The following is an 11,429-nucleotide window of genomic DNA, read 5'->3' as shown; positions in this document are numbered from 1 at the left end:
AGAGCACCACTTTGACTGAAACTTCTATCACAAACTGAGCAACTGAAGGGTTTCTCTCCTGTATGAGTTCTTAAGTGTCTCTTCAGATCTCCACTTTGAATGAAACTTTTACCACACACTGAGCAGCTGAAGGGTTTCTCTCCTGTATGAGTTCTGATGTGTCTCTTCAGCATTTTGCTTCCACTGAAACTTTTACCACACTCTGAGCAACTGAAGGGTTTCTCTCCTGTATGAGTTATGTGTGTCTTCAGATGTCCCTTGGCCAAATCTTTCCCTACACTTAGAGCAGATAAATGTTTTCTCTCCAGCACCGCATCCTGAGTAATTGTCCGGAACTTCACTTTAACCAGAGAGTTTAAACCTGACTGAGGTTCTCTGGTCTCATTCCAGTCCTCACTGTCATCAGTCTCAGAAGAGTCTCCAGTCTTGTCATCAGGATCTGGTTGGAAATGTGTTTCAGGATCTGAGTTCCTGGCTGGTTCTGGTCTTCCCCAGTCCTCTCCGCCAGCCTCTGTTTTTATCTGTTCAGTTTCTCTTTGATGAAGCTGTGAGATCTGAGGTTTCTCTTCATCATCTTCTTCACTCTTCACAGGGACAGGAGTGAATGGGATCTTGACATCAGCCTCCTCCAGTCCCTGAAGCTGCTCTCCCTCCTGACTGATCCATAAATCCTCCTGTTCCTCTTTAATGTGTGGGGGCTCTGGGTCCTCCTGGTCCAGACCGGAGCTCCACTCCTGCTGATGTTCTTCACCAATAACCCCTTTCTGGACATCTGATGGTAAAGCTGAAAACACAAACAAACAGTCATTAATGTGATCTTAACAATACTTTGCTAATTAGAAACAAACACTTTCAAGGTCCATGGTATCTTTATTATCCCTGAGGGGCAATTCAGTGTACAGTCAGCAGAGGCACAGCAAACAACAAATATCAAACATAAGACAAGATAAAACAACACTAACAAATGACAAAAACCCAAAAAACAAATCAAACTTTCATGTGTTCGTTGACCAGACTGATCGCAGCAGGCGCAAAGGATTTTTTTTTATCTGTTTGTTTTGTAAAATGGCAGCTCGTATCTGGGCCCTGATGGTGGCAACATAAATTCACAACTCAATGGACGGGATGAAGCAGCAATAATAGTATGGGGTTTTTTTGGCACACTAACGAAAGTGCGCCGTGCCAGCAGATTAAAAACCAAAGGTGAGGACCAATTCAATAGTGGCGCCAACATCTGGAGGTAATAACAACATAATAATACTGTGATGATTTAAGAAATCAGTACATAGTCCATAGGTGACTTGGCTGGGAACCGTAGGGTCGCTGGTTCAAGTCCCTGTGTGGACCATGTATGGCGCGTGGACTGGTGGCTGGAGAGTTGCCAGTTCATCTCCTGGGCACTGCCGAAGTGCTGTTGAACCCCCAACTGCTCGGGGCGCTGGTCACTGGCAGCCCCCTCGCTCTAACATCTCTGCTTAATTGCATGTATATAGGTCCTGTCTGTGCATGTATGTGTATTTCGGGCCTGTGTGTGTTTAACATGAATAATAATAAGAGTGAAAAAATTTAATTTCCCCGTTGCGGGATAAAAAAAAAGTAATTCTTCTTCTTATTATTATTATTATTAGAATAATAATTATTATTACAACAGTAGGCTAATGAGAACTATGTCTTTCTTCCAATGGTGAACCATGTTTACATCTTGTTAACGGGCATGTATTAGTATCATGCATAGTATTTTTATTCAGGCATCATCAAGTACAACTGTAAACAGCGGCTAACAGTCCAATGTAATTTACAATATAGACATTTTTATAAATAAACAATATTAAGTACATTTAGATCTGTGTTAATTTACCTTTTTTTAACAAGGCTAAATGTTTATATCAAGCCCGATGCCTTCACTCATTCATTCAACAGCCGGATCGGATCGGTCGATGCGCTCAGCCCAGGTATCGGTATCGGATCGGAAAAAAACTGGATCGGCCCGTCTTTATTTGTTTCCTCCTCCCTCCTCTCGTGTGTGAGTGTGTGTGCTGTTAAAAAGGTGTTGTTCTAATCACCCGCTGCTTTGTTTTCACCGTTTTCACCCGGCGGCCATCTTGGGCGCAGCTTACTGCCGCTCAAGGACTGTGTCCGCGCGCCTTGTGCAGGTCGAGTGCTCTGTTGCACCTCCATTATTGAGTGAAGGAGAGTGTGTGTGTGTGTGTGTGTGTATGAGTGTGTGTATGAACGGGTGACTGAGTGTGTCACAGTGGGGGTTGCAAACATATAATTTATTGTTTTTTTTGTGAATGACACGTTTGGGTTCATTTGAACATTCGTTTGGGTTGATTTGGGGTTTTGTTTAATTCAGGTTTTTTTTTTGTCTATTTCAGTAACTGAGAGATTTGTTTTGTAAGTTAGTTAATTGTTTTTTTTTCCCGGTTTTGTTTAAAGATGTATTTGAACAGTTATTGTTTGAAATATATTGATTATGTTTAAGCCGTGCCCTGTTCACTAATTATAGCTTTTGTTAAGCTCTGATCCAGTGTTCTTTCTTTCTTTCGGTGTGTGTGTGTGTGTGTGTGTGTGTGTGTGTGTGTGTGTGTGTGTGTGTGTGTGTGTGTGTGTGTAAACCCCATTAATTTGTTTATCCTCCCCTTTTTCAGTTGCTGGAGGCCGGTGGTGGCATCCTCCCGTCCTGTCTTGCGTTTTTCTTCACTAAGTGTATGCGAGTGTGTCAGGTGCTTTACCTTTTATTATTATTTTGGTGGATCTCTCCCCTGCACTAGCCCACCCACTTAGGCCCCAGTCCTGATTAAGTTTTCCCCCTTGTGTGAATGAATATAAAACTGATTATTGAAATAAAACAGTTGTTTTAAACTTTGAACCACGTCTCACGCCGAGTAACAACGAACCTGTGTGCTTTTTGTCTAAATGAGAAAATATCTTGGTGAAATTCCTAGGGTGGCGTTGTTGAGCTTTCTTCTTTTTTTTTTGCTAATATCTTTTATACTTTTATCGTACCACGTGCTCGCCACACTTGCTGACCCACTATTTAACTCTGATTAGAAAGAACCTGTGTTTTTACCTGAGTCCTACGCTCTTTAACCTAGTTGGCGTTGTCGGCAACACTTTGAAACATTCTGTCTAAATTATTTTTTCATTGATTTTAATTTTTAACCACACCATAGTCGAAGACAGAAGCTGTTCTCCATCTCCATTTTCCTGCAACTTTACAATGTATTGTAGATAGATGGACGTTCAGGTAGATTGATATATAATGTTCTTTTAATGTAAGACGTGTTCTCGTGAAGTGAATGAGTGGTAACATCGGTGAGTCCACTTCAACCGGATCTTTCACAGCTCCTGAACACGTGAAGTGGAAACATTCACACAAATCAATCTATGCTGAGAGAACAACATCAAACCCGACAGATTAAAGTGAAATTAAAACGCATTAAAACGTCTTTTTTAACCACTAATACTGCTCCAAATAACACCAAACCTCTGCAGCAGCATGAGAAGAGTCCTGACACATTAACCGAAGCACCAACAACGTGGTTAGTGAACCTGGAGTTTATTAAAATAGAAAAGACTTATCTACTGGCCCCGGTACCAGCTGCTCCATTCAAGTCGAATACCAAATACAATCCACAATGTAAATATTTACATTTTTTGCATTCCCTTGTAAACAAGATAAACTTCAATAAAGTTCTCTAAAAAAACACCATTCAAATCTGCATTTACAGCTCATCACACTCAACCATGAACAGTAAAGACTCTGGATGAATCCTGGAGGATCCCCTGAGAAACGTCAGGAGCTAGCTGCGGCTAACAGGCCGCACCGCGCGAGTGAATGCTGTAGCTAACGTTAGCCTAGCATCGTTAGCAGAGCAGTAGAAAGAAAACAAACCTCCTCGCAGGTTCGTTTCCGGTTTTATAACCACCTCCAGCTGTCCCCGGTGTCGGTCCATCTCTGATAAACAAACAAGCACCGTGTTTTCTGCCGTTATTTGGACTCAACGAACGGCTTCTCTCCGCTCACTAATCCCAGTGTTTAGGTTCGGGACATATCAAACGTCACTTCCGGGGACGAATATCAAAATAAAATCCTGTTCTTCTGCAGTGGCGTACTGCTGCCCTCTCCAGTTTGTTATAAACTGTCATTTTAACAGATGTTTATATTTAGTTCTCCAGTCCAGTACTGTGAGGATATCCCACGAGTTTCTTTATCTTAGTCCAGTCTTACAGGTGAAATAAAGATGGCAGAGTCAAAAGTGTGCCACTGCCTCTGAAAAGCTTCCTCCTTTGTAATGTGAATTTCTTACGCTGGATGAGGAGGTTTACTGTCTCTGAGCCTCCACTTTCACATTTCCATCCATCCAGAGCCAGGCCACACTTATAACCAGATACTGAAAACAAGAATTGTTATTGAAAGTTTGGAAAAAGTCATCACATTTGTTTAATGAAAATTTCTGTGGATAACCTTCCACTTAATGAGTAATCCCAATTTATACTACTTCATACTTAAACTGCACTACATTTCAGAAGACTTTAATCCACTACATTTGGTCACTTTAGTTACTTTACAGATTCTGATCGTTAATACAAAATTTTCTCAACATATTAGATAACATTTGTTGTTATAGATGAAGCTACACAGCAGAGTATAAAGTGAATTAAGTTAGCCCCACCTTTATCAACTGCAACATTGAAGTGATACCTACATACATTTCTCTCTTTCTCTCTCCTTTTCTGTCTCCCTAACCGGTCAAGACAGATGTCTGTCCTCCACAGAGCTGGGTCTGTCTGACGTTCCGTCTTGTAATAGGGAAGGTTTTCGTTGCCACTGTATTCTACGGGGGAATTGTTGGGTCTGTGTTTATCATAGAGTGTGGTCTTTACCTAGTTTGTAAAGTGTCCTGAGATTACTTCTGTTATGATTTGGCACTATAAATAAAATTGAATTGAATTGAATAAATCTTTCAATAATTACGTCTAATAATATACTATTCTGAAATGGACCGATATGCATACTGCATCATTTTACTCTTGCACTTACTTTTTTGAAAGTAACATTTTGCTTGTAACAGAGTATTTCTACACATATAATTTCACTGCAGTAAAAGCTCCGAGTACTTTTGCGACTTTGAGTTTGTGTTTGATGAATGTTTTTTTTTCCAGGTTTGATAATCGACATTAAAGTTAACTGAATGCTATTTTTTTAAAATATTTAAATCAGTTATCTTCTATTTTGGAGTTTTCTCACTACAAATATGGTACGTATACTTCTGGACTTTTATTTTGAAGCCCATCTCTCCCGGAAGCTGTATTTTTTTTAATCAAACTTTATTTCATAGCACACATTTCTGTACCGGAAGCTGTCTTCTTTGTTGCGGCGAACGTCACACTTTGAGCAAAATGGCGTCCAACACAAACCTATGTGTTAGCAGAGTCCGTTGTTGTGTTTAGAAAGTGTTTGAGCTCCAGCAGCACCGCTCCATCACAGCCTCTGTGTATCTGAATGAACTCTGTGCTGTTCACAGTGTGTTTCTGGATGTTTCTCCTCTGACTCATCTCCCGCTACACACGAAGCTATCCGAGCTAGCTTAGCGTGCTAGCTGGAAGTTAGCAACACGGCGCTAGTCAGAGTCACCGTTGGAGGAAGAAACAGTGTTTGTGACGGAGTTTGAGTGGAGACAACGTTTGTGTCGTCGTGTGAAAATGAGTGAAGTCAAAATGCGGAGAGCGTCGGTGAAGATAGCAGAGTACGAGGAGGAACTTTGTGTTTCTGAAGAGGAAAACGAGCGCCGGCGGAACCTACTGCACGCCGTTTTCAACCCCCAGCTTCGGCTACACAGAGCAGGTTGGTTCCCTTACTTTGCTGCACAGGAGCCAAGTCTCTCTGAAGGTTTCAGAACGGGCCGTGGGTTTTTTTTTCCACCTCCCGATCTCTGCCTTTATTCACTTTGTTTCTTCTTTTACCAGTGTGACTTTCCTCCATGTTGCTTTTTTTCTCCCCAGAGACATCTTTGCTCCTGGCGAAGTGTTCTCAAAGATGAAGCCAAAGCAAAAACAAACCATACATTAAATGGCCTGAGCCAGACAATTACACACTATAGTTAGTTAAACTATAGTTATAGTTAGTTATGTTGTTAGACTCAAGGCTGAAACATAAATAAAAACAGATTCAGTGGAAGGCTTTTTGGTGATCTGTTGATCTGATGGTCATTTGAAAGAAAACAGTGTTACTCAGAATCAGTCAACACAACCTCTGAAATTTTTTCTAGATAATAAAATCGTGTGTTTCCAGCCAGAGACCTGATTTTAAATGATGCTAAGTTTAGTGTACTAACAACAGTCTGTGGATGACGCACAACTAGAGTTAGATGAGATAAAGTATCTGATTCAAGAAGCTTTATTTATCCTGAGGGAAATGATTGTGCAACAGTTTCAATACAAAGATGGGAAAGGATCAGAGTAACAATAAGCTAACATAAATCAAATCAAATCATTAATTAGATGTGACAGAATGCAACAGACATTGTGGTTAAACGTAGGTATATACAACAATACGCACCGTGCAGTTGTGTGCTGTGAGTGCACATTGTTCATCCTGACTCTGGTCAAAACGGGAAAGGCCGACACTGGAGCTGCTCCAAACTGCAATAACAAAAATAAAACCCAAGAACGATGCAAGTGTCATCTTTATATATTTTACCTATATCCGTTTACATCTGTTAACGGGTCGTGGTTCACTCTGTAAACGATGAGCACATTTTTAAGGGCATAAACAGCAGATTCAGGCAAACTGGCTCCAAACCAGGACGAAGGGTCATACAGGTGAGAGGGACATGACCGACATTACAGCAGACGAGAAACACCCACATAAAAAAAAAAAAAAACAGAAACCATGTGGCACCTCAAGACAAACTTAATCAACAATCATTTTATTTGTGTGTATCTATAGATATATAGACAGAGTTATAGATATGTAGATATAAAGTACAGATATTTACAGGTATATATACATATATAGATATATACCGTTGTATATAAACATACATATAACAAGCTATCAACCAACTTCACTCACCACTCTGAGACATCTGTTAGCCGACGGTCTTGGTGCGCAACAGATTCCCCATCTGAGTCTGACTGTGGCTCAAACATTTATGAGCCACAGTCATGTTTCACCCGGCCATCTTGTCGAGCGTTCGTCAACCTAGCGCGGGCATGAGCACGAGGAGGTGTGGTGGGCGGGGCCTGTGTTATTTGCATATCCTGAATATTCTGTCTTTCAAGTTATTTCATGAGGTGAGAGATTGGGAGCCTAATTTCAGTTACATTTTTTTCTAACTTTTAATTTGGGGAAACAATGTTGAATTAAATTTTAGGCATAACAGATTGTTTTTTTTTGGATGAGACAAACTCACTGTACCACCGTCCTCCATTTTAATGTGAACCTTTATTTACCTGCAGAAGTAGTTTGTTTACAGTTCCTCAGCTGAACTTCCTGAACACATTCACTAAGAAGGTCTACCACACCATTAGGGGTTATTTGTCTGAATCTCTTCTTGTCCATTCATGAGGATTCAAACTACATCTGATGTTTCCTTCTGTCCTGCAGACGTCCAGCAGCTGTTGGTGGTTAAAGAAGAGGTTCCTGAGCAGCAGGAGTGGAGCTCCAGTCTGGACCAGGAGGACCCAGAGCCCCCACACATAAAAGAGGAACAGGAGGATTTATGGATCAGTCAGGAGGGAGAGCAGCTTCAGGGGCTGGAGGAGGCTGATCTCAAGATCCCATTCACTGTTGTCTCTGTGAAGAGTGAAGAAGATGATGAAGAGAAACCTCAGATCTCACAGCTTCATCAAAGAGAAACTGAACAGATGGAGACAGAATCTGATGGAGAGGTCTGGGGAGGACCTGTCAGCAACTCAAGTCCAGATAGACATCCAGAACCAGATACTGATGACGAGACTGGAGACTTGTCTGAACCTGAGACTGATGACAGTGAAGATTGGAAGGAGACAAAAGAACCTCAGTCAGGTTTAAACTCTCTCGAAAATGATCGGAAATCGTTCACCTGCTCAATCTGTGAGACATCTTTTGTAGAGAGAGGAAGTCTGACAATACACATGAGGAGCCACACAAGAGAGAAGCCATTCAGCTGCTCTGTTTGCAATAAAGCATTTACAGTGAAGTATAATCTGAATGAACACATGAGAATTCACACAGGAGAGAAGCCTTTCAGCTGCCCTGTTTGCAATAAAGCATTTACAGTGAAGCAGTCTGTGAATGAACATATGAGAATTCACACAGGAGAGAAACCTTTCAGCTGCTCCGTTTGTAATAAATCATTCAGACAGGCAACAAATCTGAAGACGCATATGAGCATCCACACAGGAGAGAAACCCTTCAGCTGCGCTGTTTGCGGTAAAGGATTTAGAATGACACAAACTCTGAAGGAGCATATGAGAGTTCACACAGGAGAGACACCTTTCAGCTGCTTTGTTTGCAATAAATCATTCAAACAGGCAACAAAATTGAAGTCGCATATGAACATCCACACAGGAGAGTATCCTTTCAGCTGCTCTGTTTGTAAGAAATCATTCAGACAGGCAACACACTTGAAGGCGCATACGAACATCCACACAGGAGAGAAACCTTTCAGCTGCTCTGTTTGCGGTAGAGAATTTAGATTGAAGCAAACACTGAAGGAACATATGAACATCCACACAGGAGAGAAACCTTTCACCTGCTCTGTTTGCAATAAAGGATTTAGATTGAAGCAATCTCTGAATAAACACACGAGAATTCACACAGGAGAGAAACCGTTCAGCTGCTCTGTTTGTAATAATGGATTCACGTGGAGAGAGCAACTCAAAAAACACATGTTAACTCATTCCGGAGAAAACCCAACCAACCCAAAATGTTAAGCAGAGTGGAACATGCACTACAGAGACTGAGCAGGAGGCTGATACCAAGGTCACATTCACTTCTTTCCCTATGAAGAGTGAAGAGGAAGCATAGCCCTCACAGCTTCATCAAAGCCAAACAGAGGAAACCAGAGTTAATGAGAGATGAAATCATCATAACATGACTCAGATTGAATCACACTGGCACTATGTTATACAAAGAAAACGTGACAGTGGAACATATGTTGTGTGAGTAAGCTTCTGTGTAGTGTGACGTCACAGGAAAAAAGTTTCGATGGCCGTAGCATACAGTGCCTATGGAAAGTCATACCTTTTTTGAAAACCTGCGGCCCTCTGTTACCTCTCTTACTCTGACACTTGAAAATGGGCAGGTGGTTCACCTTCCAGCATGACAGCGACCCAAAACACACTCTGAATCCTACAGAACATCTGTGGATGGACTTGAAGAGTGCAGTCCATCAGCGCTCACCACAGAATTTGACTGAATTCCCACATTTCTGCAGGAAGAATGGGGAAATATTCCCCAGTGTAGGAGCACAAAGCTGGTCGAGACAGATCCAAACAGACTGACAGCTGTAATTAAAGCAAAAGGAGCCTCCACAAAGGACTAAATCTGGGGACTCATCACTTTTACAACCCTGCTATTCTAATTTTCCATTTTGTATAAATTTTCTGATTTTTTTATTTAAAAAATCCCTTGAATGTTGTAAGGAAATGTGTAAATCACGCTGATTTTTTTGGTATGTATTATCATTTCAGGCTGTAAAACAAAAAAAGTGACCATTTCAAAAGGGCATCATGCCTTTCTGTAGGATAACTAATGTGTCAGTGCATGACAACGTTTTGCCTAGTTTATCGGCTCCTCTTCATTCAGCTGGAACACAATCTGGAAGCTTGTGTTGTTGGTGCTTCTTGTTACTGTAGAGACTCTTATGCTACAGTAGGAGTTTGGTGTCATGTAAGGTGCACTGCAAACAGATATTTTAACATGTAATATAAAACCCTAACCGGTGTGGAAGAATTGAAGTGACTAGATCGTTGTACCTGTATTGCTGTGTATGTTATTAATAAAAAATAAATGGCAGGATCGGTCTCATTCATCCAATATCCGATCCAGCTAATTAGTCAACATCTGAGCTGAGATCAGATCCGGGCATCTCTACAGTGACCCTTAACACACCTCATTACTGAGGAGAGGGCGACTTCTCACTCCAAATGTCTGTCTATTGACCTTGAATGAAACTGAGGGGTTTACCATGAGGTTTAGTCTCTTCTGAGCACCATCCCTATTATTCTGCACTGCAATGTAGTTTTCATGCACTTCCCACTCCCCGTATTTCATTGAATTGCTGTCAAATGCACATCTTGTTACATGAAAATGACTGTCTGTCTCTAAAACCGACCCGTAACTGACTGAAAGTTCTGTCCCACCAAAAAAAAGCAAATTCAAATGTGCAAAGACTTAGCAATTGACAGCTTCAGCCAGGCATCTGTATGAATTCTAGCCTAAATCACAATGATCAGAAAACGGTTAGAAAACACACACACACACATAATGCCCCGGCGGCCTCTTAAGGCCCCAGCAGCCTCATAAGGCCCCAGCAGCCCCATAAGGCCCCAGCGGCCTCATAAGGCCCCAGCGACCTCATAAGGCCCCAGCAGCCCCATAAGGCCCCAGCAGCCCCATAAGGCCTCAGCAGCCTCATAAGGCCCCAGCAGCCCCATAAGGCCTCAGCAGCCTCATAAGGCCCCAGCAGCCTCATAAGGCCCCAGCAGCCTTATAAGGCCTCAGCGGCCCCATAAGGCCCCAGCAGCCTCATAAGGCCTCAGCAGCCCCATAAGGCCCCAGCAGCCTCATAAGGCCTCAGCAGCCCCATAAGGCCTCAGCAGCCCCATAAGGCCCCAGCAGCCTCATAAGGCCTCAGCAGCCCCATAAGGCCTCAGCAGCCCCATAAGGCCCCAGCAGCCTCATAAGGCCCCAGCGGCCCCATAAGGCCCCAGCAGCCCCATAAGGCCCCAGCAGCCTCATAAGGCCTCAGCAGCCTCATAAGGCCCCGGTGGCCTCAGCGGCCTCTTAAGGCCCCGGTGGCCTCAGCGGCCTCTTAAGGCCCCAGCAGCCTCATAAGGCCCCGGTGGCCTCAGCGGCCTCTTAAGGCCTCAGCGGCCTCTTAAGGCCCCAGCAGCCTCATAAGGCCCCGGTGGCCTCAGTGGCCTCTTAAGGCCCCAGCAGCCTCATAAGGCCCCGGTGGCCTCAGCGGCTTCTTAAGGCCCCAGCGGCCTATAAAGAGAGCTCGCTCCGCTCAGACTGGTGTTTTGGTTTGATTCAACACGTCATTTTCTTAATGTAGTTTTCATTTATCATTTAATTTGACTTAGCTTGGGAAGGATGGGCTGGAATTCCTGTTTTCGTGGTTTTGTTTCAAGTTCAGGTCTTTATTTAGGTCGTTCAGAGTCTCAATAAATAAACAATAAATCATTTTTGCATTTGAACCTGGTTTTGTTAC

General features: G+C 42.6%; 1 protein-coding gene across 1 annotated transcript; it reads left to right on the top strand.

The window, feature by feature from the left end:
* Nucleotides 1-5,468: 5,468 nt before the first annotated feature.
* On the top strand, nucleotides 5,469-9,888 carry LOC310964859 (uncharacterized protein). Its single transcript, XM_083938153.1, has 3 exons — nucleotides 5,469-5,851; nucleotides 7,616-8,974; nucleotides 9,011-9,888. The coding sequence occupies exons 1-2, from the start codon at nucleotides 5,710-5,712 to the stop codon at nucleotides 8,923-8,925; spliced, it is 1,452 nt and encodes a 483-aa protein (XP_083794279.1). The 5' UTR covers nucleotides 5,469-5,709; the 3' UTR covers nucleotides 8,926-8,974; nucleotides 9,011-9,888.
* Nucleotides 9,889-11,429: the final 1,541 nt, after the last annotated feature.

Source organism: Echiichthys vipera (genome assembly GCF_963691815.1).
Source record: "Echiichthys vipera genome assembly, chromosome: 23".
NCBI lineage: Eukaryota > Metazoa > Chordata > Actinopteri > Perciformes > Trachinidae > Echiichthys > Echiichthys vipera.
This window is presented reverse-complemented; position numbering and strand designations above follow the sequence as displayed.

What these genes read in the sequence shown, in the direction of transcription:
- LOC310964859 (XM_083938153.1), top strand. Translation starts at nt 5,710, where the DNA reads ATGAGTGAAGTCAAAATGCGGAGAGCGTCGGTGAAGATAGCAGAGTAC. An exon ending in GCTTCGGCTACACAGAGCAG is followed by an intron (nt 5,852 to 7,615) that starts GTTGGTTCCCTT and finishes TCTGTCCTGCAG; the next exon opens with ACGTCCAGCAGCTGTTGGTG.